Source organism: Sus scrofa, chromosome 2 (assembly GCF_000003025.6).
Source record: "Sus scrofa isolate TJ Tabasco breed Duroc chromosome 2, Sscrofa11.1, whole genome shotgun sequence".
Lineage (NCBI taxonomy): Eukaryota > Metazoa > Chordata > Mammalia > Artiodactyla > Suidae > Sus > Sus scrofa.
This window is the reverse complement of record NC_010444.4, coordinates 18,880,175-18,907,879: the sequence shown is the minus strand read 5'-3', so window position 1 is coordinate 18,907,879 and position 27,705 is coordinate 18,880,175. Positions and strand designations below refer to the sequence as shown.

Below are 27,705 nucleotides of genomic sequence, written 5' to 3'. Positions count from 1 at the left end.
CAGAGTTGTTTTTTAGGGTTTTTTTTTGTCTTTTTATCTTTTTAGGACTACACCCGCATCATATGGTTATCCCCAAGCTAGTGGTCAAATCAGAGCTGCAGCTGCTGGCCTGCGCCACAGCTGTAGCCACACAGGATCCAAGCTGTGTCTGCAGCCTACACCACAGCTCTCGGCAACATCAGATCCTTAACCCACTAAGCGAGGCCAGGGATTGAACCCATATCTCATGGTTACTAGTTGGATTTGTTATCACTGAGCCACAATAGGAACTCCCAGATTTCTTATATATAAATTTGAAATAGAGTTATGAAGTATATAAAGCAAATTCTCTCCAAAGAGATGGGCAAAGTCTTAAAACCATTTAATCAATAAATTTTACAGGAGTTCCTGTTTCAGCTCAGCGCATTAAGAACCCAACTCGTATCCATGAGGATGAGAGTTCAATCCCTGACCCCACTGAGTGGGTTAAGGATGCGGCTTTGCTGCAAGTTGTGGCATAGGCCTCAGATACATCTCAGATCTAGTGTTGCTGTGACTGTGGTAGGCCAGCAGCCACAGCTCTGATTCAGCCCCTACCCTGGGAACTTCTATATATATATGCCACAGGTGAGGCTGTAAAAAGGAAATAAATAAATTAATTAAAACAAACAGTTCAAGTTTAAAAAAAAAACAGATTTTACAGTCATAGAATGTAATTGCCAGAAGATATCTCAGTGATTATTTAGTGGAGTCCCTTTGTTCTATAGGTGGAGAAACTAAAGCTTCTTTAGAATGATTTAATTTAATTATCCATTTATGAGTTTTCCCCTGGATAAGTACCCCCTCTGCAAGTACTCTGCCAGGCTCTGAAAAATACAAGGTGATACTACATGATGTAGACTAAGAGAATCATTTGACACTGCTGATCTTTCACATCAATTTTAATTTACTTTCTTATTTCAGGAAATCATCAGATATGCCGTCTGGTCAACCAGCAGCACAGTTTACATTGCCAGTGGGACCAACCTGTGCGCTACCATCGTGGCGATATCTTTGAAAATGTGGACTATGTTCAGGTCTTTTTCTTAATCTCTTCCAGTTCTTAGAAACTTTGGCATATCTAAGAGTAGTATCACTCCTCCGATTAATTCCTTGTATATTTGATCTCTAAAATGAATGACTGTCATTTAAGTTTTTTTTTTTCTTTTTTTTGTCTTTTTGCCATTTCTTGGGCCACTCCCGTGGCATATGGAGGTTCCCAGGCTAGGGGTGTAATCGGAGCTATAGCTTCTAGCCTAGGCCAGAGCCACAGCAACGCGGGATCCGAACCGTGTCTGTCACCTACACCACAGCTCACAGCAACGCCAGATCCTTAACCCACTGAGCAAGGCCAGGGATCGAACCCACAACCTCATGGTTTCTAGTCGGATTCGTTAACCACTGCGCCACGATGGGAACTCCTCATTTAAGGTTTTGAGTTATCGTTTATGTTTAGGAAGTCAGATTTTTAAAAACATTTTTAAAATTTTTATTTATTTATTTACTTTCTTTTTTGGCCTATGGAGTTCCCAGGCCAGAGATCAGATCCAAGACTTAAACCACAGCTGTGGCAACGCTGGATTCTTTAACCAACCCATTGTGCCATGCTGGGGATTGAATCTGTGTCCTGGCACTACAGGGACACTGCAGATCCGGTTGCGCCACAGCGGGAACTCCTAGGAAGTCAGATTTTATGGAGAGTAGTCGGTTACCCATGAATGACATTTCTATTTCCCAGAGTATTAGCTTTGTTTGTGTATTCATATGTGTTTGATTCTTTTCTTTACCATGAAAGACTACAAGGTTGATACTACATGAAAAGTCAGAATTGGTCTATAACTCAAAGCCTTCACATCCCCTTTTAACTTATTTGAGTAAGACCTATAATTTAAAATTTGGGAAAGAGTAGCCATGCTCTTTCCTGAAGTCAACAGTCCAGTTATGTTGCTTCAACCAAATACATCAACAAAATGAACAACAGCAAACTTTTATTAAGCACCATTGCTAAGTACATGTTTTTCTCTCTTTCTTTTTATATGTCCACACATGTAGATACACACACTTAAAAGTCCTAGCCTGTCTAGTTAGGAAGAAATAATGCGTAAATATATAATGATACCAGATAGCGTGTAGCTGATGCTGATATGGAGAGTAAGCACAACCAGAGTTCCAATTATCATCCAAAAGGATACTGGTAATAAAATAACATTTATCGAGTCTTATAGAAAACCCATCATGTCCTAAATCCTAGATATTGAAACTTCCAGAGATAAACAGTTAATATAATTGAGGGATCAGGACAACTTTGATAGGAAGACAAGCCATGAAAAGTCAGAACTCTTTAATCTGGAAAAACCAGTACTGCATTGGTAAAGAGTAAGAACCAAAAATTAAGAGGCTGTTTAGGAGGAGAAGTAGTAGTAGAGACCAAAAGCTTCCTGTGATTTTTGGGAACCAGCTCCTAGCAATATCCTGTGTTTGATTTTCAAGGGTAGTAAAGGAAGAATAGACATGCCCTCTGGAACTGTAGCTTCCCGTCTTAAATCCAGGCATTTTAAGGGGGAAGAGGGGAATATTTAGAAATTAAATAGACTGAAACCCAATGTAACTTTAGATATAATGGTCTCAAGACAGACCATTTGGAAGACTGCCATGCACCAGTGTAGCTTCCAGGATTATATGTCCATAAATTTTATCACCACTATATAGTGAAAGAATCTATTCCTATTCATAAAGGTATAGAGCTACAAATTCATCATATTCATTCCTTTTTCTCATGTCTTTCCTACTCCATCCATCCTAGTCCCATTCTTTTTTTTTTTTTTTTTTGCTTTTTAGGGCTGTACCTCTGGCATATGGAAGTTCCCAGGCTACAGGTCGAATCGGAGCTACAGCTGCCAGCCTACACAACAGCCACAGCAACTCAGGATCTGAGCCGCATCTTCGACCTACACCATGGCTCGTGGCAACACCAGATCCTTAACCCACTGACCGAGGTCAGGGATCACACATGCATCTTCATGGATAGTAGTCAGATTCATTTCCACTGAGCCATGACGGGAACTCCCTAGTCCCATTCTTTTCTCTAACAAGATTTCAGAAATATGCAGGAACTGTGGTTATCTTGTGAGAATGTCCAATATTACTGTGCCTTGGTTTGGAGGAAAGGTGTAAATATTTGAAATTAATTGTACTGTCGTCTGTAATGCCTAAATGATAGCCGTATGTTAAACTCTCAGAACCTTTAAGCACACAGATTTTATAAAGTAGTGATCATTTCAGTCTAGATAGGGGAGGAGAATAATGAATCACACCTCTAATTCAGCTAAACGTTGAACCTAAAACAAACTAAATCCTAGAAAGGAAGTTGAAGGAAAACAATCCATGCTATTTTCCTCGTACATCAATGGCTTAGTTGACTGAAAGTTGCTGGCTATGCATTATCTATGAGAGAATACTCTTGGGGCATGGTTCTGAAAATTAAAAGATATTGTTGCTTTTTTACTGACCTACTTTGTGATTTCTTTCTGATTTTGAGTATTCACTAATGTTTTGGGGTTGAGTTAAAATTTTAGTCACAACTCCTTTTCTGCTTCCAATTTGATTGAACTTTTCATTTTCTAGTTTGGTGAGGATTCATCAACCTCGAGTATGATGTCTGTGAACTTTGATGTTCAAGCAAATCAGAGTGATATCAGTGACTTGGTCAAGTCTTCTCCTGTAGCCCACTCTATTCTCTGGATCTGGGGCAGGGACTCTGATGCATATAGGGTAAGTTAAGAGGATGAAGGAGATTTCTCAGACAAGGTTTCTTAAAGTAGTGGCCCTCAATTTCACTGAGGAATATGGCCCGAGTTACTGTTCAGGTTAGTTTAGCAAGCACTTGTTAGACGAAATGAATGGCATTCCGCTAGGTGGTGGACAAGTAAGACACAGGGTCTGCCTTGAGTTCTTGCCAGTCAAATAGGGCAAATAGGCCCTTGAATTCAACTGAAAGCTGTGAGTATAATTACCAACCCTCACAAGTTTCTAAACTTGGCTGAGTGTATGCTTGTATATACTTCACTTATTTGATCAGTATTCTTTTATTGATCTCCCAACTGTGTACCAGGCTGCTGTTATATAAATATAGTAAAGAAGTTCCTTGCTCTGCTGGGGCTTGTCTTCTTGCAGAAGATGCAGATAATAAACAAGTAAATAAGTATGTATTTCTAAGCTAATACAGAAATAATTATATGTTAACCAGGGGGATACCAAGCTATGAGAACAGAAACCATGTTTCTTTTTTATTCCCTATTACATTTTTGGAAATTGAGTTTTTATTCTAACAGAATGAATACATCCACTTAGATTTTTCTTCATTTTTACAGCCACACCTGTGACACATGGGAGTCCCTGGGCTAGGGGTCAAATCGGAGCTGCAGCTGCCGGCCACAGCCATAGTCACACTGGATCCAAGTCACATCTGTGACCTATATCACCGATTGCAGTAGTGCCAGATCCTTAACTCACCGAGCGAGGCTAGGGAGCAAACCTGCATCCTTATAGACATTATGTCGGGTTCTTAACCCACAGAAACTATTTATAATATATATATTATATATATTATATAAATTCTCAAGTTTGAAAGATTTAGGATATAAGTTTAGTAAACTTCTAGTACATGTTATTTATATTTAGAAAAATGAAATTTTACAAATAAAATAACAATCGTTAAACTTTTGCTTTGGCAAAGAAAAGGTTTTATAAGGTGCCAGTTTTATAAGTGTATATATGCTTCCAGGTACAAGTCACAAACTCCACCTTAAATTGGCTGAAACAAAAGAAAGTTTACCTTGTATTACAGGAAGTCTAAAGATAGAGCAAACTTTGGCTATAGTTTATTCAGTGGTCCAGTAATGCCACTAGTGACCTATTTCTTTCATTTTCTTTAATTTGCCATCCCTGTATTCGTTCAGTCCCAAAGCCTGTCTTTCTTATGGTCATGAGGTGAAGCCAGCAGCAGCTGGAACAACCTGGTTTTTGTTTCTTTGTGGCATAAGAGACTAAGACGGGCTTTTCTCTGCCAGGAGCCCCAGTCAAACCTCTCCCTGTGTCTTACTTGCTCAGTTGACTTAGTCCTGCCCAACCCTGAACCAGTGTGTGGTAAAGCTGGTAGAATTACTGACTTAGGCTAATAATCTTCAGTAGAGAGAATATTGAGAATATTATTGAGTTTATCACAGTGTCTATATATATCTTAAAATACTAAATTATGGTTTGGTCATTTATATTCTTTTCAAAGTTCGTTTAGCATGTTGAAATATTGAGTCCAAAGAAATTTATGAGAAACTTTCTCTCTTTATTAGGACAAACAGCATATTCTGTGGCCTAAAAGAGCAGATTGTGCAGAAAGCTATCCTAGAGTCCCTGTTGGTGGGGAATTACCAACATATTTTCTGCCTCCGGAAAACAAAGGACTCAGGCAAGTGCTGATGGATTTGGCAAAGCACTTGATTCTGCATGATTGTCATCTGGCAGTTCTTTGAGAGCACCAGCCTTGGACTTGAAAGGTTAAGTCTTTATTTTGAAGTCATCCAAACTTTGAGAATATGAATCTTGTTCCTTTTTCTTGTGCCAGGATCCACGAACTCAACAGTGATGATTATTCTTCAGAAGAAGAGGCCCAAACCCCTGACTGTTCCATAACTGACTTCAGAAAAAGCCAGACTCTGTCCTACTTAGTGAAAGAATTAGAGGTCCGCATGGATCTGAAAGCCAAAATGCCAGATGACCATGCACGAAAAGTAAGGCTCGCTTAGGCTGGTGTTTATTGCCGTCCATTCTGGGTGACTTCACAAGCCTCATAGGTGCAGCAAAAAATTGATAGAAGGTAGTTTTTTAGCTGAAAGTTTATAAAACTGAAGGATAGAATTAAAGAATTAGTGTAATAATTAAGAATTAACTTAGTCATGCTGTTGAAAGAATGCCATTTACGTAGACAAATGCTATTTACGTAGACAACCAACACTGTTCCTCTAAGAGGGCTACAAAGATGAGTAATACAGAACTCTCTGTTTACCTAACAGAGGCCATTCTGACTACCACAGTTTAGCTTGGCATCCTCCATACCTCCAGAAGGATTTATACATTGAAGGCTGGAAGATTCCCTCTCCTTGGCCTTATCAGTCCTGCTCTGGGCTCATGTGAGGTCCTCAGGAATTTGTATGAATTTGATAACCCGCTTTGCAAACATTATAAATATGTTTTCTTTGGTTCATATTAGTTATATATAACCAGGAATGTTATCTTCTGAGTATAACCTTCCTGTATTAGACACCATTCCATGGATACAAATGATGAGAAAATGTCCTTTTTACAAAGAAAACAGACCGTCACAGTTACCGTTTTTGTTTTTTTTTTAATTTAAAATTATGAGCTTTTACTGCTTACATTCCACAAACATTTACTGAGGCAAAAAACATTAAACACCAGGCACTGTTTTGAGTGCTAGGAATATATAGATAAACAAACCATGATCCCAGCCTAAGAGTTGCTTATAGTTATATAAGCGCTGTAAGAATATAAAGTAGATTGAGAATCTGGTGCTTTGCCAGCTAGGAAGTAGCACATTTTAATTGCATCAGGTATTGCATGCTTTGTCTTCTGAATAATTCCCCACTTGGTTCTAGACACTTATGTTGACTTTAATGGGGAAATGATAGATCATCTTAATAAGTACGTAGTGTATATATCTTTTAACTTTTTTTTTTTTTTTTTTTGCTTTTTAGGGCTATACCCACGGCATATGGAGATTCCCAGGCTAGGGGTCGAATCAGAGCTGTAGCCACCAGCCTACGCCAGAGCCACAGCAGTGCCAGATCCGAGCCTCATCTGTGACCTATACCACCGCTCATGGCAACGCTGGATCCTTAATCCACTGAGCGAGGCCAGGATCGAATCCACAACCTCATGGTTCCTAGTTAGATTTGTTTCCGCTGAGCCATGATGGGAACTGCTATCTTTTACCTTCTTCTAATAAAAGGAAACTAAGGCATACATATGAGCAGAGCAACACCTGTTGATATGTTAATGACTTCACGTTATTTATGTAATTATAAATATCTGTTCAAATTAGCTGTTCCTGAGGTGCTCAAGTAAAGACTGCCATCTATAGAAATTCTTTTCATGGCTTCCCTGTTATTTTCAATTGATTCAGTCTTCTTTTGATGTTTTCAGATTTTGCTTTCCCGTATTAATAACTATACTATCCCAGAAGAAGAAATTGGGTCTTTCTTATTTCATGCTATTAACAAGGTGAGTTGCCTACTTCAGACATCTGAAATTTAAATGCTCAGCAATTATAGGTTAAAATGCATTTATTAAAATTCTTTTTAGAACAAGTACTTTTGTATTTTTGTATTAATGAAGTGTTTGGGGTTTTTCAGCCAAATGCGCCTGTCTGGCTAATACTCAATGAAGCTGGACTTTACTGGAGAGCGGTAGGAAACAGCACTTTTGCTATTGCTTGTCTCCAGAGGGCTTTGAATTTGGCTCCACTTCAGTACCAGGATGTTCCTCTTGTGAACTTGGCCAACCTTTTGATTCACTATGGCCTTCACCTTGATGCTACTAAACTGCTGCTTCAAGCTTTGGCTGTCAATAGCTCTGAGGTGAGGTTTTATGTTTCTTTGTAGCATATATATTCTAAGTAATGATAACTTAAATTCAGAGTATAATTTGTATTTTTATAGAGAAGGCATGAAAAAGCTTATATGTTTTGTTTTTCAGAGTAGAATTTGCACATTTTGAGAGGGTATAAAACAGATTTTTGTTTTGTTTTATTTTTAATATGTTTATCTGTTTTTAAATGAATGAAGTTTATAAATTGTACAGTTAATTTTTTAGAAAAACATTTAAATAAGAATGACCTAGCTGTGAAAAATATACTGCCACATTTTTATGTCTGAAATATCTGCTTCTCATTTTGTCCTACTCATTACAGTATGCACATTGCTTAATATTATACTGTTTTACAACTTTAGTTTCTAGCTATCTTTATACCAACAAGGCCAAAGTACAGTTTAAAGGTTGTTTTGATAGGAATAGACAGGTAGATCAATACTCATGCCCTGAACCTCCCACATACAGTCCACAGAATCACATCACTGCTTTATGTTAATTCCATAGTTTCTTTTTTTTTTTTTTTTCTGTCTTTTTGCCATTTCTTGGGCCGCTCCCGCGGCATATGGAGGTTCCCAGGCTAGGGGTCTAATCAGAGCTGTAGCTGCCAGCCTATGCCAGAGCCACATCAACTCAGGATCCGAGCCGCGTCTGCAACCTACACCACAGCTCATGGCAACGCCGGATCCTTAACCCACTGAGCAAGGCCAGGGACCGAACCCGCAACCTCATGGTTCCTAGTCGAATTCGTTAACCACTGCACCACGATGGGAACTCCCATAGTTTCTAAAATATCATTTCTTTATTTTCATATTTTAACATCTCTGAAATAAGGATTCATGTTATAGTTGATGATATTTAGGTTTAATGAAATGTAGTTGTAATAAATATACAATTAAATTGCCTTTATACTTAGTGTCTAAATCTTTCTGAGTTTCATCCCCAAAGAAACTTTTAGAAGAAGTGTGCATAATAGCTTAGATTTATTTGAAGTGTCCCAAATATGTTTTTTTTCAATATTGGAAAAAAAAAAAATGTTGGCTGCGAAGAGTTTCCTTTGAAATAGGCAAATTCACAACTGGATTTTAAGTAAAAGTTTACAATCACTGTTTTATAGCAGGCCAAGTTGTCAGAGAAGTACATCAAATATTTATCAAATGTTTACTATGCACCAGGTGTGGGTATAGCAGAATAGATGCTCTATATGGGATGTGATGAAGTGAGCACCCAAATGGAACACTCAGCACAGCTGTATTCCCTTGATACTTCTCATGGTTCATGTTTTTCTGCCACCAGCTGAGGCAATTAGGCAGTATTTGTCTGAAGACAAAAGAGCACCTTTAAAGATTAGTTGCCTTTCCATATTTGAAACTTATATGAAAATTTCAGATAAATACTGTGATACTACAAGAATAAAAAGATGAATCAATGAATCAATGACTATCCCCAAAATACATCTTAATCAGACCCTATCTCCTGTCAGATCCTATCAGCATTTGGAAATACTTTTTTTTAATTATTATTATTACTCAAATGAATTTATCACATCCGTAGTTGTATAATGATCATAACAATCCAGTTTCACAGGATTTCCACCCCATAACCCAAGCACATCCCCCCATCCCCCAAACTGTCTCCTCCAGAGACCATAAGTTTTTCAGTGTCTGTGAGTCAGCATCTGTTCTGCAAAGAAGTTCCGTCTGTCCTTTTTTCAGATTCCACATGTCAATGAAAACTTTTGATGTTGGTGTCTCATTGTATGGCTGACTACACTTAGCATGATGATTTCTAGGTCCATCCATGTTGCCAAAAATGCTGGTATTTCATTCCTTTTAATGGCTGAGTAATATTCCATGGTGTATATGTACCACATCTTCTTGATCCACTCCTCTGTTGATGGACATTTAAGCTGTTTCCCTGGCTTGGCTATTAAAAAGAGTGCTGCAGTGAACATCGGAGTACATGTGTCTTTGCGAATCATGGTTTTCTCTGGATGGATGCCCAGGAGTGGGATTGCTGGATCAAATGGTGGTTCTATGTTTAGTTTTCTGAGGCATCGCCATCCTGTTCTCCACAGTGGTTGCACCAATTTACAATCCTATCAAGAGTGTATAGGGTTCCTTTTTCTCCACACCCTCTCCAGCACTTCTTGTTTGTAGACTTTTTGCTGCTGGCCATTCTGGCTGGTGTAAGGTGGTACCTCATTGTCGTTTGGATTTGCATTTCTCTGATCATGAGTGATGTTGAACATCTTTTCATGTGTTTTTTGGCCATCTGTATGTCTTCTTTGGAGAACTGTCTGTTTAGCTCTTCTGCCCATTTTTGGATGGGGTTGTTTGTTTTTTTTGGTATGGAGCTGCAGAAGGTGTTTATAAATTTAGGAGATGAATCCCTTGTCAGTTGATTCACTTGCAAAGATTTTCTCCCATTCTGTGGGTTGTCTTTTCGTTTTGTTAAGGGTTTCCTTTGCTGTGCAGAACCTTTTCAGTTTGAGTAGGTCCCATTTGTTTGTTTTTCTTTTTACTGTCAGTACTCTAAGAGGTGGATCTGAGAAGATGTTGGTGTCATATATGTCAGAGAGTGTTTGGCCTGTGTCTTCCTCTAAGAGTTTTATGTTGTCTGGTCTTATATCCAAGAGCATGGTATATCTTTCCATCTATTTGCATCGTCTTTGATTTCTTTCATCAGTGTCTTATAGTTTTCAGAGTACAGGTCTTTTGTCTCTTTGGTTAGGTTTACTCCTAAGTATTTCATTCTTTTGGATGTGATGGTAAACAGGATTGCTTCCCTAATTTCTCTTTCTGCTCTTTCATTGTTAGTGTGTGGAAATGCCGTCAATTTCTGTGTATTAATTTTGTATCCTGTGACTTTGCCAAATTCATGGATGAGCTCCAACAGTTTTCTGGTAGAGTCTTCAGGGTTCTCTAGGTATGGTATCATGTCATCTGCAAATAGCGATAGTTTTACTTCTTCCTTTCCAATTTGGATTCCTTTTATTTCTTTTACATCTCTGATTGCCGTGGCTAGGACTTCCAAAACTATGTTGAAGAGTAGTGGCGAGAGCAGACATGCTTGTCTTGTTCCTGATCTCAGCAGGAATTCTTTCAGCTTTTCACCATTGAGAATGATGTTCGCTCTGGGTTTGTCCTATATGACCTTTATGATGTTGAGGTAGGTTCCCGTTATACCCACTTTCTGAAGGGTTTTTATCAGAAATGGGTGTTGGGGAGTTCCCGTCGTGGAGCAGTGGTTGTCGAATCCGACTGGGAACCATGAGGTTGCGGGTTCGGTCCCTGCCCTTGCTCAGTGGGTTAAAGATCTGGTGTTGCCGTGAGCTGTGGTGTAGGTTGCAGACGCGGCTCAGATCCTGCGTTGCTGTGGCTCTGGCGTAGGCTGGTGGCTACAGCTCCGATTCGACCCCTAGCCTGGGAACCTCCATATGCCGCGGGAGCTGCCCAAGAAATGGCAAAAAGACAAAAAAAAAAAAAAAAAAAAAAAGAAATGGGTGATGGATTTTCTCAAAGACTTTTTCCACGTCTCTTGAGAGGATCATATGGTTTTTATTCTTGAGTTTGTTAATGTGGTGTATCACACTGATGGATTTGCAGATACTGAAGAACCCTTGTATCCCTGGGATAAATCCCACTTGATCATGTTGTACAGTCCTTTTAATGTGCTGTTGGATGCGGTTTGCTAGTATTTGGTTGAGGATTTTTGCATCGATGTTCACCAGTGAAACTGTCCTGTAGTTTTCTTTTTGTGTGGTATCTTTGTCTGGTTTTGGTATCAGGGTGATGGGGGCCTAATAGAATGAGCTTGGGAGTATCCCTTCCTCTGCAATTTTTTGAAGTAGTTTCAGAAGGAGAGGCGTTAGCACTTCTCTAAATGTTTGATAGAATTCACCTGTGATGCCATCTGGTCCTGGACTTTTGTTTGTTGGGAGTTTTTTAATCACAGTTTCAATTTCAGTTCTTGTGATTGGGCCATTCATCTTTTCTATTTCGTCTTGGTTTAGTCTTGGAAGATTGTACTTTTCCAAGAATTTGTCCATTTCTTCTAAGTTTTCCTTTTTATTGGCGTGTAGTTGCATGTAGTAGTCTCTTAGGATCCTTTGTATTTCTGTGATGTCCGTTGTTACTTCTCCTTTTTCATTTCTAATTTTACCGATTTGAGTCCTCTCTCTCTCTTTTGCTTGGTGAGCCTGGCTAAAGGCTTCTCAATTTCGTTGATCTTTTCAAAGAACCAGCTTTTCGTTTCATTGATCTTTTCTATGGTTGTCTTTGTTTCTATTTCATTGGTTTCTGCTCCTCTGATCTTTATGATTTCTTTCCTTCTACTAACTTTAGGTCTTGTCTGTTCTTCTCTCTCGAGCTGCTTTAGACATAAAGTTAGCAGCTTGTTTACTTGAGCTTTTTCTTGTTTCCCGAGGTAGGCTTGTATTGCTATATAAACTTTCCTCTTAGAACGGCTTTTGCTGCATCCCATCAGTTTTGGAGTGTCATATCTTCGTTGTGGTTTGCTTCTAGGTATTGTTTACTTTCCTCTTTGATTTCTTCAGTGATCCATTGGTTGTTTAGTAGCATGGTGTTGAGTGTCCACGTGTTTGTGTTTTTTGCCGTTTTTTTCTTGTTGTTGATTTCCAGTCGTATAGCGTTGTGGTCGGAAAAGACGCTTGATGTGATTTCGGTTTTCTTAAAGTTGCCGAGGTTGGATTTGTAGCCCAGGATGTGATCAGTCTTAGAGAATGTTCCATGTGCACTTGAGCAGAATGTGTATTCTGTTGCTTTTGGATGGAAAGTCCTCTGAATAGCTATGAAGTCCATCTGGTTTACTGCATCACTCAGGGCCTGTGTTTCCTTCTTGATTTTCTGTCTGGTTGATGTGTCCATTGCGGTAAGTGGGGTGTTAAAGTCCCCCACTGTTAGTGTGTTCTTGTTGATTTGTCTTTTTGAGGTTGTTAGCAGTTGCCTTGTATATTGTGGCGAACCTGTGTTGGGTGTGTAGATATATAAAATTGTTATATCTTCTTCTTGGATTGATCCTTTGATCATTATGTCGTGACCGTCTTTGTCCCTTAACATAGTCTTCATTTTAAAGTCTCGTTTGTCTGATACGAGTATTGCTACTCCAGCTTTCTTTTGATCCCCGTTTGCATGAAATATTTTCTTCCATCCTCCCAGTTTCAATTTGTATGTGTCCCTAGAAGTGAAGTGGGTCTCTTGAAGACAGCATGTATTTGGGTCTTGTTTTTGTATCCATTCAGCCAGTCTGTGTGTTTGGGTTGGGGCGTTTAGTCCATTAACATTGAAGGTAATTATTGATATGCGTGTTCCTATTGCCATTTTCTTAGTTGCTTTGGATTTGGTTTTGTTGCTCTTTTTTCTTCCCTTCTTTTCTTGTTCTCTCCTCTTCTGGTTTGATGACTATCTTCAGTGTTGCCTTTGAGTTGATTTGTCTTTGTTAGTGTATTAATTGTAGATGTTTGGTTTGCAGATATTCCGAAGTTGTGATATAAGAGTCTATATGTATGTGACATTGTTTTAAGTTGCTGGTCTCTTAATTGCACGTTCATCTCCAGCGTCCTGTGTTTGTACCCACCTCTTCTCATGATTTCTGATTTGGGGGGCATCATTGTGCGTGGATGCTTTCGTCTCTTTACTGTGTGTATACCTTTACTGGTGAGCCTTGTCATTTGTGGTATTTTTGTTTCCTGCTGCTGTCTTGTCTTTTCTGCCTAGAGAAGTTCCTTTCGTATTTGTTGTGAGGCTGATTTAGTGTTGCTGAATATTCTCTCAGCTTTTGCTTATCTGTGAAGGGTTTGATTTCTCCTTCAAATCTGAATGAGAGCCTTGCTGGGTAGAGTAATCTTGGTTGGAGGTTTTTTCCTTTCATCACGTTGAGTGTATCATGCCACTCCCTTCTGGCCTGCAGTGTTTCTGCTGAAGGATCTGCCGATGATAACCTTATCGGGGGTTCCCTTGTATGTTAATTGTTTCTTTTCCCTAGCTGCTTTCAGGATTTTCTCTTTGTCTTTAATTTTGGTCCGTTTGATTAAATATGTGTCTTGGTGTAGTCCTCCTTGGGTTTATTTTACATGGTACTTGTTGTGCTTGCTGGATTCAAGTGAGTGGTTCCTTTCCCATGTTAGGGAAGTTTTTGGCTATTATCTCTTGGAATATTTTTTTCTGTTCCCTTCTCTCTCTCTTCTCCTTCTGGCCCCCTATAATGTGGATGTTGGTGCGTTTAACGTTGTCCCAGAGTTCTCTGAGACTCTCTTCATTTGTTTTCAGTCTTTTTTCTCTTTTCTGTTCCGCATCCATAATTTCGACTAATCTGTCCTCCCCCTCGCTTATTTGTTCTTCTGCCTCCTGTATTCTGCTGTTGGCTGCTTCTAGTGAATTTTTTATGTCAGTTATTGTATGTTGCATCTCTTCTTGTTTACGTTGTCTGTCTTGTGTCTCTTTGGTCAGTGTTTGCTGTAAGCTATCCATCTTTGGCTCCAGTTTATTTCCAGTGTCTTGCATCATCTTGAGCATCAACAGTCTAAGGTCTTTTTCCTGGAGGCTGAGAATCTCCTTATCACCTAGCTGATTTCCTGGGGTTTTTTCCTTTCTCCCTCCTCTGAGTTATAGTTCTCTGTCTTCTCATTTTTATAGGTTTTTGGTGTGGTGACCTTTTTACAGATACTAGAGTTGTAGCCTGTCTTACTTCTGGTGACTGCCCCCCTTGTGGCTGAAGTCGGTATGGGGGCTTGCTGTAGCCTTCCTGATTGGAGGGACGGATGCCTGCCCACTGGCAGGTGGAGCTGATTCTCATCCCTTTGGTGGGTGGGGCTTAGTGCCTAGATGGGATTAGAGGAGGTTGTGTGCCTGAGGGGTCTTTAGGCAGCCTGTTTACTGAGGGGCGGGGCTGTGATCCCACCTGGGTTGTTGTTTGCCCTGGGGCTTCTCAGTGCTGACTGATGGGTGGGGCCAGGTTTTCCCAAAATGGCCACCTCCAGAGAAAGGCATGCTGCTGAATATTCCCGAGAGCTTTGCTTTCAATGTCCTTTCCTCACAACCAGCCACATTCAGCCCTGTTTTCCCAGGATGTCCTCCAAGAACTGCAGTCAGGTTTGACCCAGATTCCTATGGAGCCTTTGCTTTGCCCTGGGGCCCAGTGCATGTGAAAGTCTGTGTGCACCTTTTAAGAGTGGGGTCTCTGTTTCCCCCAGTCCCGTGGAGCTCCTGCGCACAAGCCCCACTGGCCTTCAATGCCAGATGCTCGCTCCAGGGGCTCTTTCTCCCAGTGCCAGTTCCCTGCACGTGAGAGTGTGATGTGGGGCTGAGAACTCTCACTCGTGTAGGTGAGTCTCTGTGAACGAGTTAGTTTCCAGTCTGTGGGGCTTCCCACCCGGGAGGTGTGGGGTTGTTTGTATCATGTAATTGCCCCTCCTACCTGTTGATGAGGCCTCCTCTTTGTCTTCTGGAGTAGGATATCTTTTTGAAGGTTTATGGTCCAATTGGTTGAAGATTGCTCAGCCTTTAGTTGTGAATTTTGTTGTTTTTAGGAGAGAAGTTGAGCTCCAGTTTTCTATTCTGCCATCTTAATCCCATCTCCTGCCTGGGAGCTCCTCTAGCTCCTGCCCTTGCCCGTGGCGCCAATGTCTTCATCAGCCAATCCCTTCCACAAGGTAGATGGGGGCATCATCCTGTCCAGACTGTGTCCTGCATTTGGGTGTCCTGCGTGGACATACTTCATTATAAGCCTCTCTTCTTTGCAAATATTTCGTAGTGTTGTAACTGTACTGGTGACTTTTTCTTGCGGACCGTGTGCAGAGCATGTGGAAGTTCCCCAGTCCAGGGATCAAACCTGTGTCACACCAGTGACCCAAGCTGCTTCTGGACAACACTGGATCTTTAACACACTGCACCATCAGGGAACTCCTGTAGTAGTAATCTTTAAGACATTATTCGTTAAAAAATTGGGAGTTCCCTGGTGGCTCTTTGGATTAAGGACCTGGCATTGTCACTGCTGTGGCTCTGGTTGCCACTTTGTTTCAGACTCCTCCCTAACTCAGGAACTTCTGCATGCCACAGTTGATGCAAAAAAAAATTTTTTTATTGCTACATGGTTTTTATAGCCATCAGTTTAAATGATTGTATAAATTTTCATGAATTGATATATCACAGCTTACTTCTCTGTTGCTAGACATTTAGGTTGCTGACAGTGCTTAGCTATTATTAGTAATGATTTTATGGATAAGATCGTTTCTGTATTCCAGATAATTTTAGCAATGATTGCTAGCAGGGTAATTACTGGGTCAGTAAAAAAATGAATATTTTGATAGCTTTGATCCAAAATAACAATCTACAGCAAGATCTGGGGCAATACATATTGCCATAATCAAAATGTATAAATATTCATTTCACTTATGTTATCATCAGGAGCAGACAATTAAAATAACTGCTAACTTTTATTGATTGTTTACTAGACCTAGGCACCATAGAAAGCACTTTACATGTAATAACTCATTTAATAACTGGTAAGAACCCTGTTAGCTAAGATTTACCCATTTGATAGAAAAAAGAAAGCCAGAAGGATTTACTGAAATTCATAGAGCTTGGATTTAATCTCAGAGAGATTGGCCATAGCATTCACACTGTTTATGGTCAAGTCACACTGCTTCTGTGTTAACATTTGTGAAACAAATTAACTTAAAAAAATTTCACTTCTCTGTTGTAACATAAATTTCTTTATCTTTTTAAAAATATATTTTATTGTATTTTAAAGTAACAGTTTATGTAGGCATTTTGTTAGAATTTGGGGTTTTTTATATGAACTCTTTATACAGTAAAATCTTTAACTCCATCTGTCGTGTTAAAAATATTTTCTCTTTGCCTTTTTATCTTAGCTCTTAAAAATTACCTTAAATTTTTCCATCTTTCCCTTTTGATTTCTAATGTTAGGTTTAAGATGTCCTTATGAGAAGTTTTGGGAAAAAAATAGTTTTATCTTATTTTTGTTTTTTTATGGTTTGTCTTTAAATAGTTGAGACTGAAACATGCAAATATCTTTTCCTCTGTTGTCTTCTAGATGTTTTATAGTTTCAGGTTTCACTTTGAGGCCTATTATCCATTTCAAGTTAAATTTTCTTTGTGATGTGAAGTAGGGATCAAAGTTGTTTCATCCAGGTTCATATCCACATGGATATCCAGTTGTTCTAGGACCACCTCTTGAGAACACAATACTTTCCTTATTGAATCACCTATCACCTTTGCTCTCAACTCCAGGTTCCTTTATCTGGCAGCTTAATTTACATTTCCACTTGAATGTCCAAAACAGACTCTAAAACTACAGGCCCACACTAAGCTCCTTAACATCCTTCCAATTTGTTCTCACTCTTCCCCATTTGAGGAAGTAGTAAAGCCTGTAGCCCAAGACAAAAACTTAGAGTCCATCCTTTATACCTTTTTCCTTCTCCCAGTGCAAGCTCAATCTGTTAGCCAACCTTGCTGGTTCTGTTTTTATAATACCCAGAATTTCACTATCATCCTCTCCACTGCCGTCTTATCCAGACTATCATTATCTTATATCTAGATTATTTCAGTAGCCTCCAAACTAGCTTCTTAGCTCTTTGCCTTGGTCCTCCTACACTCTATTCACAATGCAACACTCAGGGAAGTTCTTATTAAAAGTCAGATGTCATTTGTTTGTTCAAATCTCTACAGTGACTCTCCATGTAACTCAGAATATGAGACAAGAATTTATAATGGTGTAGAACATTCTCCGTGACCTTGTTAGTTTTCTGACCCTCATCTCCATGAGATGATTCCTTTGGTCATTCTGTTCTAGTCTCACTTGCCTCCTTGCCATTCATGATATTTCCTCAGGGCCTTTGCATTTTCTGTTCTCTCTGCTTAGAATGTTTCACCCCCACTAAGATAGCTTCCTTATAGCTGGCTCCTCATCTCCTTAAAATAATTTTACAAATATCGGGAGTTCCCATCGTGGCACAGCGGAAACAAATTTGATTAGGATCCATGAGGATACAGTTTGGATCCCAGGCCTTGTTCATTGGGTTAAGGATCCGGTGTTGCCATGAGCTGTGGTCTAGGTCACAGACACGGCTCGGATCACCTGTGGCTGTGGCTATGGCGTAGGCCAGCGACTACACCTCTAAATCTCTGATTCAACTGCTAGCCTGGGAACCTCCATATGCTGCAGATGTAGCCCTAAAAAGACAGAAACAAACAAACAAATACAATAAAATGAAAAAATGTTACAAATAGCAGCTTCTCGGTGAGTCATTTCTTGCTACTCGAAATGGCAGTCTCTTCCGCACTCTCAGTTCTTCTTATGTCTCTTCCCTCCTGTACTTTTCTGCATCCTGTTGCACTCACAGTTGTGTGACATCCCCACAATTGTGTGACATGAGACTATTATATCCACTAAGGCAGAGATTTCTCTTTCTTATTTTCCACTGTATCCCCAGTGTTAAAAACAGTATTTGAAACATAGTGAACATTCAGTAATTATTTTCTGAGTGAATTCATGAAAATTATTTTTTTTCCTAAAATGCTAACCTGTTCATCTCAATACAAGATACTTGCACAACTATCATTATAGTCATAGGGATAATCACCACACTTCGTTTCCTTATGGAAAATATAAAGACATTTTTGAAAACTAAGTATGGAATTTAATTTTATATCTGAGTGTGAACCACTAAGTAATACTTTAAATGTGATCTGAGAGCTTCTTAGATTAGGCGTCTTTAATCTGGAATATTTTGTACACCTTGCCTTGGTTACGTTGAGACATTTCTGATGACCTAATAACCTGAATCAAAAGCAAGTAGTTGATAAATTGTAAGCATTGCTTTCCATAGGGATACACTGTGCAGTTTGAGAATAAAACATTCTTAGAACTCTTAAAATATTTTTAACAGTAATAAGTAAGTGTAGAATAAATGGTTTGCACACAGCAGATACTAAGCATAGGTGTATTTCTGCTTAAATGATTTAAACAATACTTTGGGCTGCTTATAAAAACCAAGTCTCAGCAAACATTTGGAAAGTAGATTTTTTTTTTTTTGGTCTTTTGTCTTTTTGTTATTGTTGCTATTTCTTGGGCCGCTCCCGCGGCATATGGAGGTTCCCAGGCTAGGGGTTGAATCGGAGCTGTAGCCACCGGCCTACGCCAGAGCCACAGCAACGCGGGATCCGAGCCGCGTCTGCAACCTACACCACAGATCACGGCAACGCCGGATCCTTTAACCCACTGAGCAAGGGCAGGGACCGAACCCGCAACCTCATGGTTCCTAGTCGGATTCGTTAACCACTGCGCCACGACGGGAACTCCGGAAAGTAGATTTTTAAAACTATTTTAAAAAGCATCAAAAACATCAAATATCTAAAAATAAGGGAAGATGCATAAAATTTGTATCTTGATTACCAAACATTGCTAAGAGAAAGAAAACCTAAATAAATGCTGATATACATCATCATATTCATGGCTTGGAAGATTCGGTATTGTTAAGACTTTAAGTTCTTTTCAGTTGTATTTATAGATTCAGTTTGATTCCAAACACCCAGCAATCACATGTATATGTGTGTGTATTGATAAATAGATTCTAAAATCTACATAAAAATGGATCTAGGAGTTTTCTCTACACACAGTAATTAAAGAATTCACCTGCAGCAGCTCAGGTCCCCAGCCCAGCAGCAGTGTATTAAAGCATTCACCATTGCCTCAGCTGTGACCTATGCTGCAGATTCAATGCCTGGCTCAGAAACTTCCATATGCAGTGGATGCAGCCATTAAAACAACACCACCAAAAAGAATCTGGAGGAGGCCAAACATTTGGGAGTAAGGGGAAGGAAAAAATAGAGTTGGAAAGCTTTTATTACTAGATTTCAAGACTTGGTATAACTAAGTCCGTACAGTATTGGCACAGAGATACTTGAATGTATCAATGTAACACAAAACAGAAGTTAGAAATAGACCTCTGAGTATATGGTCACCTGATTTATGACAGAGGCACACCTGTAGTTCAGTGTGTGGCAGTACTTTCCGTTTTCCAATAAGTAGTAATACAGTACTTAGAAATCCCCTATAGAAAAAGAAATGAACCTTGATGTCCTATACAAGATTGGTTTAAGGTGGGTCATGTACCAAAATGGGAAAGTTAAAACAATAAAACTTCTTGATAAAAACATAGAAGAAAATCTTTGTTACCTTATGGTCTGCAAAGATTTCAGAAAGTACTCACTGTAAAGGAAAAAATATATAGGAGTTCTCTTGTGGATCAGTGGGTTAAAAATCCAATGTTGTCACTGCTGTGGCTTAGGTCACTCCTGTGGCACAGGTTCAGTCCCTGGCCTGGGAACTTCCACATGCCACAAGTGTAGCAAAAAAAAAAAAAAGAAAAAGGGAGGGAGGAAGGAAGGAAGGGAGGAAAGAAGGAAGGAAAAATGTATAAACTGAACTTCATTAAAATTAAGAATTTCTGTTTTATCAAAAGAAAAAAAAAATTTTAAACTACGGCTGCACCTGTGGTATATGGAAGTTCCTGGATGAAGGGTCAAATTGGAGCTGTAGCTCCAGGCCTATACCACAGCCACAGCATTGCCAGATCCAAACCACATCTGCGACCTACATTACAACTCATGGCAACGCCAGATCCTTTAACCTACTAAGCAAGACCAGGGATTGAACTCACATCTTTACTAGTTCAGCTTTTAAACCAATGAGCCACAATGGGAACTCAAACCTAGTTTTTTTTAAGAGGAAAACAGCAGGTACCTCAGAAATAAGGGTATCCAAATGGCCAATAAGCATATGAAAAAATATTCAACATTTCTAATCAAGGAGATGCAAATTAAAATAACAGGGAGATGCCACTTAAACATCTCACTAAAACAGCTAAATTTAAAAAACTGACAATATCAAGTCAGTGAATTCTCATGCTTGCTGGTACAAGTATAAGTTTGTACATCCACTTTGGGAAAATATTTGGTTTTTATCTCCTAAAACTAAATGGATACCTAATTTAATAATCACTACTAGGTATATGCCCAAGGAAAATGGGTACATATGTCTTTCAAAAGACACATGTCAGAATGTTCTGGAGTTCCCGTCGTGGCACAGTGGTTAACGAATCCGACTAGGAACCATGAGGTTTCGGGTTCGATCCCTGCCCCTGCTCAATGGGTTAACGATCTGGCATTGCCGTGAGCTGTGGTGTAGGTTGCAGACGCGGCTCAGATCCTGCGTTGCTGTGGCTCTCGTGTAGGCCAGCGGCTACAGCTCCAATTAGACCCCTAGCCTGGGAATCTCCATATGCCACGGGAGTGGCCCAAAGAAATAGCAAAAAGACAAAAAAAAAAAGAATGTTCATAGTAGCCTTATTTGTTGGGTTTTGTTTTTGCTTGTTTGTTTTTTGTCTTTTTGCCTTTTCTAGGGCTGCTCCCATGGCATATGGAGGTTCCCAGGCTAGGGGTCTAATGGGAGCTGTAGCCACTGGCCTACCCCGAACCACAGCAACTTGGGATCTGAGCTGCATCTGCAACCTACACCACAGCTCACAGCAATGCCAGATCCCTAACCCACTGAGCAAGGCCAGGGATCGAACCTGCACCCTCATGGTTCCTATTTGGATTCATTAACCACTGAGCCACAGCGGGAACTCCAGTAGCCTTATTTGTAATAGCACCAAACTGCTAACAATCCAAAAACCGCCTGTCAGTGAGAGAATGGATGAACAAACTGTGGTATATTCACATGATAAAGCTTGATACATCATTTTTTTTAAGAATGATCAAGTAGGGAGTTCCTGTCGTGGCGCAGTGGTTAATGAATCTGACTAGGAACCATGAGGTTGCAGGTTCGATCCCTGCCCTTGCTCAGTGGGTTAAAGGATCCGGCGTTGCCGTGAGCTGTGGTGGAGGTCGCAGACTCAGCTCGGATCCTGCGTTGCTGTGGCTCTGGCGTAGGCTGGCAGCTACAGCTCCGATTCGACCCCTAGCCTGGAAACCTCCGTATGCCATGGGAGCAGCCCAAGAAACGGCAAAAAGACAAAAAAAAAAAAAAAGAATGATCAAGTAGTACACAAAAAAACATTAAGTTTCTTGAATATTAGGTATGTTGAGTGAAAGAAGCTACAAAATGGTATGTATTATACACATAAGAGAGCAAAATGTTTGATTCTATTTATATGAAGTTCAAGAACAGGCAAAGCTAATCTTCGGTGAAAGAATCACAATATCACAGCGTGGTTACCTGTGGGTTTGAGGTTGGGGCACTAAAAATGTTCTAAATGTTCTAAATGTTTTATGTCTTTAGATGAGTGGTGATTACAGGTATATATACATGTATAGAAATTTCATTGAACTGTACACTTAATACAAGTGTGCATTACGCACTTAATTTTGCCTTAGTAAAAAGGTAAAAAATAATTTATATTAAACAGTTTAGAATTAGCTGATATAAATAAAATGGAAAATTGGAGTAGTATTTAGTTGGTAACCTGAAAAACCTTTAGGGGGTAACCTAAAAAGAGCCAAAAGACATCCTGTAAAGGCTTGTGACTTTCCAAAAATATTAATTCATTAACATTTTGCTGATTTTTTTTTCAGCCCCTGACGTTTTTGAGCCTGGGAAATGCGTACCTTGCTCTGAAGAATATCAGTGGGGCACTTGAGGCCTTTAGACAGGCTTTAAAATTAACTACAAAATGCCCAGAGTGTGAAAACAACCTGAAGTTGATTCGCTGTATGCAGTTTTATCCTTTTCTGTACAACATCACTTCTTCTGTTTGCAGTGGTAAGCAGCTGTTAAATGCTGGCAAAATAATGAGTTCAACCAGGATTTCTGTTTTGAACAGTAGAACACAGAAAATGATGTTCTCAATTTTTCTAAGGATTTTATATAACTAACATAATTCTAGGTACCTGGGAAACAAATTAATTCATTGTTTATAATACAAATGCTTTGGAGTGTCAGGCTTAATTTTCTCCTGGAACCCTAGTTTGAGAAAGACTGATTAAAGTATATTCCCCTAGTTTGAGAAAGGCTGATTAAAGTATTCAATGGAATTGTTAAGCTTGTGAGGTTGTTTTTTCTTTCCCCCAAAACTCTTTCTGTTTTATGACGACTGATATTTATAGTAAAGGATATTTTTTTTTCCTGCCATGAATTCAGACTGTAAGGAGATTTGATGCAGTGTTTCTATCCTCATTCACTGAAATACAGCTCCTTGACTTTGAGTGAAGGTGATCTGGACCTTTACTTCATGGTTAAAGTAATTGCCTTACATGAAGTGGTATCTACTTTGCATAATTTCACTTCCTCCCACAGCCACCATGCATATATACAAATGCCTGTGCATGAGTGTATCCACCTGGCTCAAAAATATTTGGGTTAGTTAATATCTAAACTACTGTAAATTTATCAGTTAGAACTCCCTTTCTAAGAATTCTGTGATACTTGATTATTTACTTGTTTCACCCTTCACCCTTCACTGGAAGAAAAAAAAATGTTTAACTTGAATTATGAGAGGTGCAGTTTACATATGTGTAGAGCACATGGTAGGTGCTCTGTTAATTTTCCAAATTAGATTCATTCACTTCAGCTATTAAAGAAAAAAACCAGAGTTCCCATTGTGGCTTATTGGAAATGAACCTGACTAGTATCCATGAGGATGTGGGTTTGATCCCTGGCCTCAGTGGGTTAAGGATCCTGAGTTGCTGTGGCCTGTGGTGTAGGTTGCAGAAACAGCTAAGATCCCAGGTGCTGTGGTGTAGCCCGGCTGCAGCTCTGATTTGACCCCTAGCCCGGGAACTTCCATATGCCACAGCTGAGGCCCTAAAAAGGAAAAAATAAATAAATAAATAAATAAAACAAAACCTAAAAAAGTGACACCTACTTTGTTAAGTAATCTGTCTAAAACAATAATTACTAGGTTTGGTGACCAAAACTGATTTTCCTGGTTCACTATACCATACTACCTTTAAATTTTAATGGAATGACAGGCAGTAAGCCCTTTTAAATATCAGAGCTAGTTTTTTGATGAAAAAAGAAAAAAATCTCTCATCAGTGTACTCAACAACTCAGTTTTTCTTTTTTGTTTGTTTTTATTTTTTATTTTTTATGGCTGCACCTACAGCTAGGGGTCAATTCAGAGCTGCATCTGAGGACCATACCACAGCAACACCAGATCCAAGCCACATCTGCAAGCTATGCTGCAGCTTGTGGCAATGCCGGATCCTTAACCCACTGAGCAAGGCCAGGGATCGAACCCAAATCCTTACAGAGACAACATAGGGTCTTTAACTTGATGAGGTACAATGGGAACTCCTACAGCTCAGTTGTAGATCAGTGTTGAGCACAGTCTAAACTGCTGTGGCTCTGGTTACAACTTGTGGTTTGGTTCCATCCTTGGCCCAGGAACTGCATGCCATGAGCGAGGCCCAAAAAATAAATAAACTAGAATTGTTATGTGAATGCTGAAGGCCTAAGAAATGTTTTCATAAGGCAGTATATTGGAGTGGCTGGTATCTGAGCCATGCAGGCTTATGGTTGAGCCCAGGCTCTGCCATGACTGTCTTTCTGTTTCCGGTGGTCATTTGTGTCCTAATCTATAAAATGAAAGTCAAATTTGATACACTTCTTGGGAGAATTAAATGAGATTGTTATCACACAATAGGTATTAGGTAAAGTAAGCTTTAGAAATTCATAATGAATACAGCATATGGCTTTAAGGGTGCAAGTTAAGGATCTTATCTTCTTATTAGAAAATATATTGTGGTCTTTTAAATTTTGTAGGTTACCTAAGCACAGCCTTGTAAACAGAATTTCACTTTTTTCAATGAGCTGCTAGTCTTTACTTACTGTCATTACCCTCACCTCTCTTGATTCTTTTCTGTTGTTGGGAAGAAGGGTTTTGTTTGTATATAATGATCCTTTTGCAAAAGCCTTTTCTTTAGCATTGGATTTACATGCTTTTGCTTAGTATTTTAGTTCCTTGAAGTGTATTCTTATTTTATGTCAGTGATATCAAGAGAGGAAATTCAGTTGTCTTAAGCTTTTTCTCCAGAATATAATCTCAACTAGCCCAAGAAACTATTAACTTGAAACATCTTTCTCAAAATTATAGTATCTGATAGTTCAGATTATTCCAAGAATATTATTGGATATGATACAGTAACAATAAAAGAAAATAAATTTTTTTGCCCACGCCCATGGCACGTGGAAGTTCCCAGGCTAGGGATCGAACCCATGCCAAAGCTATAACCCGAACCATAGCAGTGACAATCCTGGATCCTTAACCCTTTAGGCCACTAGGGAACTCCATAAAATAATTTGACTTGGGAAGAGGAAATACCATTTTCAGTTCTTTCAAAAAGCTCATTTAAAAATTTTTTTAATTAAAAAAAAAAGCCTTTTTAAAAAACCATTGTAATTGATTTAGAAAAGAATCCAACATCTGCTAATGCCTAAACAAATACTGTTACCACTAGTGGAAATATATGCTATAGCATTTTCTAAGTTTAAAAATTCATTGATAATGCTGAACTCAAGTTTCAGCATTAAATTTCTCTTTGACAGTTTTTTTGTATTATTTGTTTTCACAATAATCCTTTTGATTGACAGTTGCTTTGCTGAGTCCCAGCTTTGAAAAGCTGAAACTTGAAAGAAGCAAACACCTCTGTAGAAACTATGACCTTTTCTTTTTTAAATTCTTATATTCTAAAACCTAACAGTTGCATTTACTCCAGTTATCTCTGAGCTTTACTAAACAGTTGATGAAAAAAAAAAAAGGCAAAACCTCTCAGTAATGATTAGCATTTCCGTACCTGCAGATGAGTCTGTATGCCTTTTCCTTTTACAATATTGAAAGAAGCTTCATGAATTATCATCGAACTCATCTGACATATTATCTGGTTTTTAAAATTTTTTAATTATAATGTTCTGTCAATTTCTGCTGTACAACAAAGTAACCCAGTTATACATTTATATACTTTCTTTCTTTTTTTTTCGCATTATCCCCCATCATGTTCCATCACAAGTATCAGACATAGTATTATGGCTACTACAAAGGTTTCAAGAGACAAGTGAGTCTTGTGATTCTCTTTCCATGTAATAATCAAGAAATTCATATTGTAATTGGTTTTTATTGGACAAGAATTTGAACTGCCCTTATCCACCCTTTTCCCACCTAAAACATTTGCAAAGCTACCAATTTAAAAGCTTTTCAGATAAGTTTTTCAAGATAAAAAATAATTAAGTATTCTCAGAAAACATTTTAAAAACAAATTTTCTGACCAATGTTATTGATCTTCCACAAATTATTTTCTTTTAAAAATCCATGTTAGACACTGTTTTTAATAGTGACTGTAATACAATATATGATGTCTTGGGTAATAACTAAATGGTAAAATTATTGGCAGTCTTTTAACATCAGCAAATATTTGATTGCTTTTCATATATAGTCAAGGAGGTTTTCACACAGTTTTTCAGTTTATGTTTCTTGGAATATGTGCACAGGTAATGTTTTTAGCTTTGAATACTGATTCATTTAGCTTAAAATTAAATAATCATTATGCTCACAAAATTTTCCTTTATAGCTAAAAATGTGTCAATTAGTACAGAATCATTTATGTGACAGTTTTTCCATATTCTTATTAATCTAGAAATCATCTTATTGACTGCCATTTATTAGGTGCATATGTTCTTATAACAAGTGCTTATTGTCATCTCTCTCTCCTTTGAACAGCATTTAATAAATCCTTTTCTTTCATAGGTATTTTTATATCAGCATCACATTTTCAAGGATGCTGCGAAGGAAAACATAATAGGTTTTTTTTAGTTGCCCACTCTCAAGTTGATTGTGAAAGAGAAGCTAGTGCTTCCGATTTTGATTAAACATTTTATTTTGGCATTTTTGAAATACATACTTTTTCCTACACTTATTGGTTTGCTAGTTTACTTTTAAACTTAAATAAAATTGAATTGGCCACATTAACAAACTCATTCTTCAATAACAACATGCTTTATCTTTTTTAAAGTAAAATAGAATCTAAATAAACATAATGTTTTTGAGTGTAAGATCTCTTGAATGCTCAACACTAAAAAACGACTTTTTTAAAATTGGAAGTAACAGGTGTCACAGAAAATGAAATTTCATGAAGCAGTAATGGTTATCCTCTCGACCAAAAATGGAAAATAATTTTTAATAATAATACAGGCAAAATGTAGATATTGAATCTATAACATTCATGATCCTGGATTTTCCAAGCATGTTTTACTCTTGTGTATTTTCTAAATACATTTATTCTTCAACTTCACTGATTTGAAAGTTCAAAAGTTACATCTAACAAAGATGCTTTCTACTACTTAAGCAATATATATATTTTACGTTTTATGTCTCATGTACATAATTTTATTTTTAATAGTCTTTGTTCAGTATTGTTTTTCTTATACTAGAAAACATAAGACCAATGGTTGATTATATTTACTAGACTTCATTTACATGAGGTGCTTATTATAAGTATGCCATTAACAATGGCATTGTTATTAACTAAATATAATTAACATTCTGAATGTTAGTCTTTTCTTAATTCACTGAAACACATGCCCACTTAAAATTATTAGCCAAATCTTTAGAAATTATGAGTAAACATAATACAGAACTCAGGCTTTAATGTCTAGGTATGCTTACAGTTTTATATAAGTTTCTGTATAATATGTATTTGAAAGCTCGTCCCAATGTAGAAAAAGAATTTCCAGAACATTCACGTGATCTTTAATATCTGTTCCAGTGTGCAGAAGAATTGTTATCTTTATAATGTTTCTGTATATAAATGGATGTGTTTACTATTTACCTGGATCTTATCTCCTTTTATAAGTTGTTTCATTCCCTGTGGTTGTAGTCTGTATCCTTCAAACTAACTTTCTGTAGATGTATAATTTGTAGTTTAAAGCAGTTTACATGGAGTTCAGGTTTTGAAGAAAAAGAAATGGTGCATTTTGCTGCCCTCCTGT

The 27,705-nt window shown here is 38.3% G+C and overlaps 1 protein-coding gene across 5 annotated transcripts in view; it reads left to right on the top strand.

The window, feature by feature from the left end:
• TTC17 (tetratricopeptide repeat domain 17) overlaps nt 1-27,705 on the top strand; it is a 147,147-nt gene that overhangs the window by 46,788 nt on the left and 72,654 nt on the right. For all 5 annotated transcript variants that reach the window (XR_002341496.1, XR_002341497.1, XM_021083171.1 and 2 more), the window contains exons 10-16: nt 943-1,055; nt 3,643-3,789; nt 5,367-5,482; nt 5,639-5,804; nt 7,237-7,314; nt 7,446-7,670; nt 22,299-22,485. Coding sequence is in view for 3 of the 5 variants with exons in the window: in XM_021083171.1 (XP_020938830.1) it covers nt 943-1,055; nt 3,643-3,789; nt 5,367-5,482; nt 5,639-5,804; nt 7,237-7,314; nt 7,446-7,670; nt 22,299-22,485 (1,032 nt within the window). In the remaining 2 variants the exon portion in view is untranslated. The remainder of the gene's footprint in view (nt 1-942; nt 1,056-3,642; nt 3,790-5,366; nt 5,483-5,638; nt 5,805-7,236; nt 7,315-7,445; nt 7,671-22,298; nt 22,486-27,705) is intronic.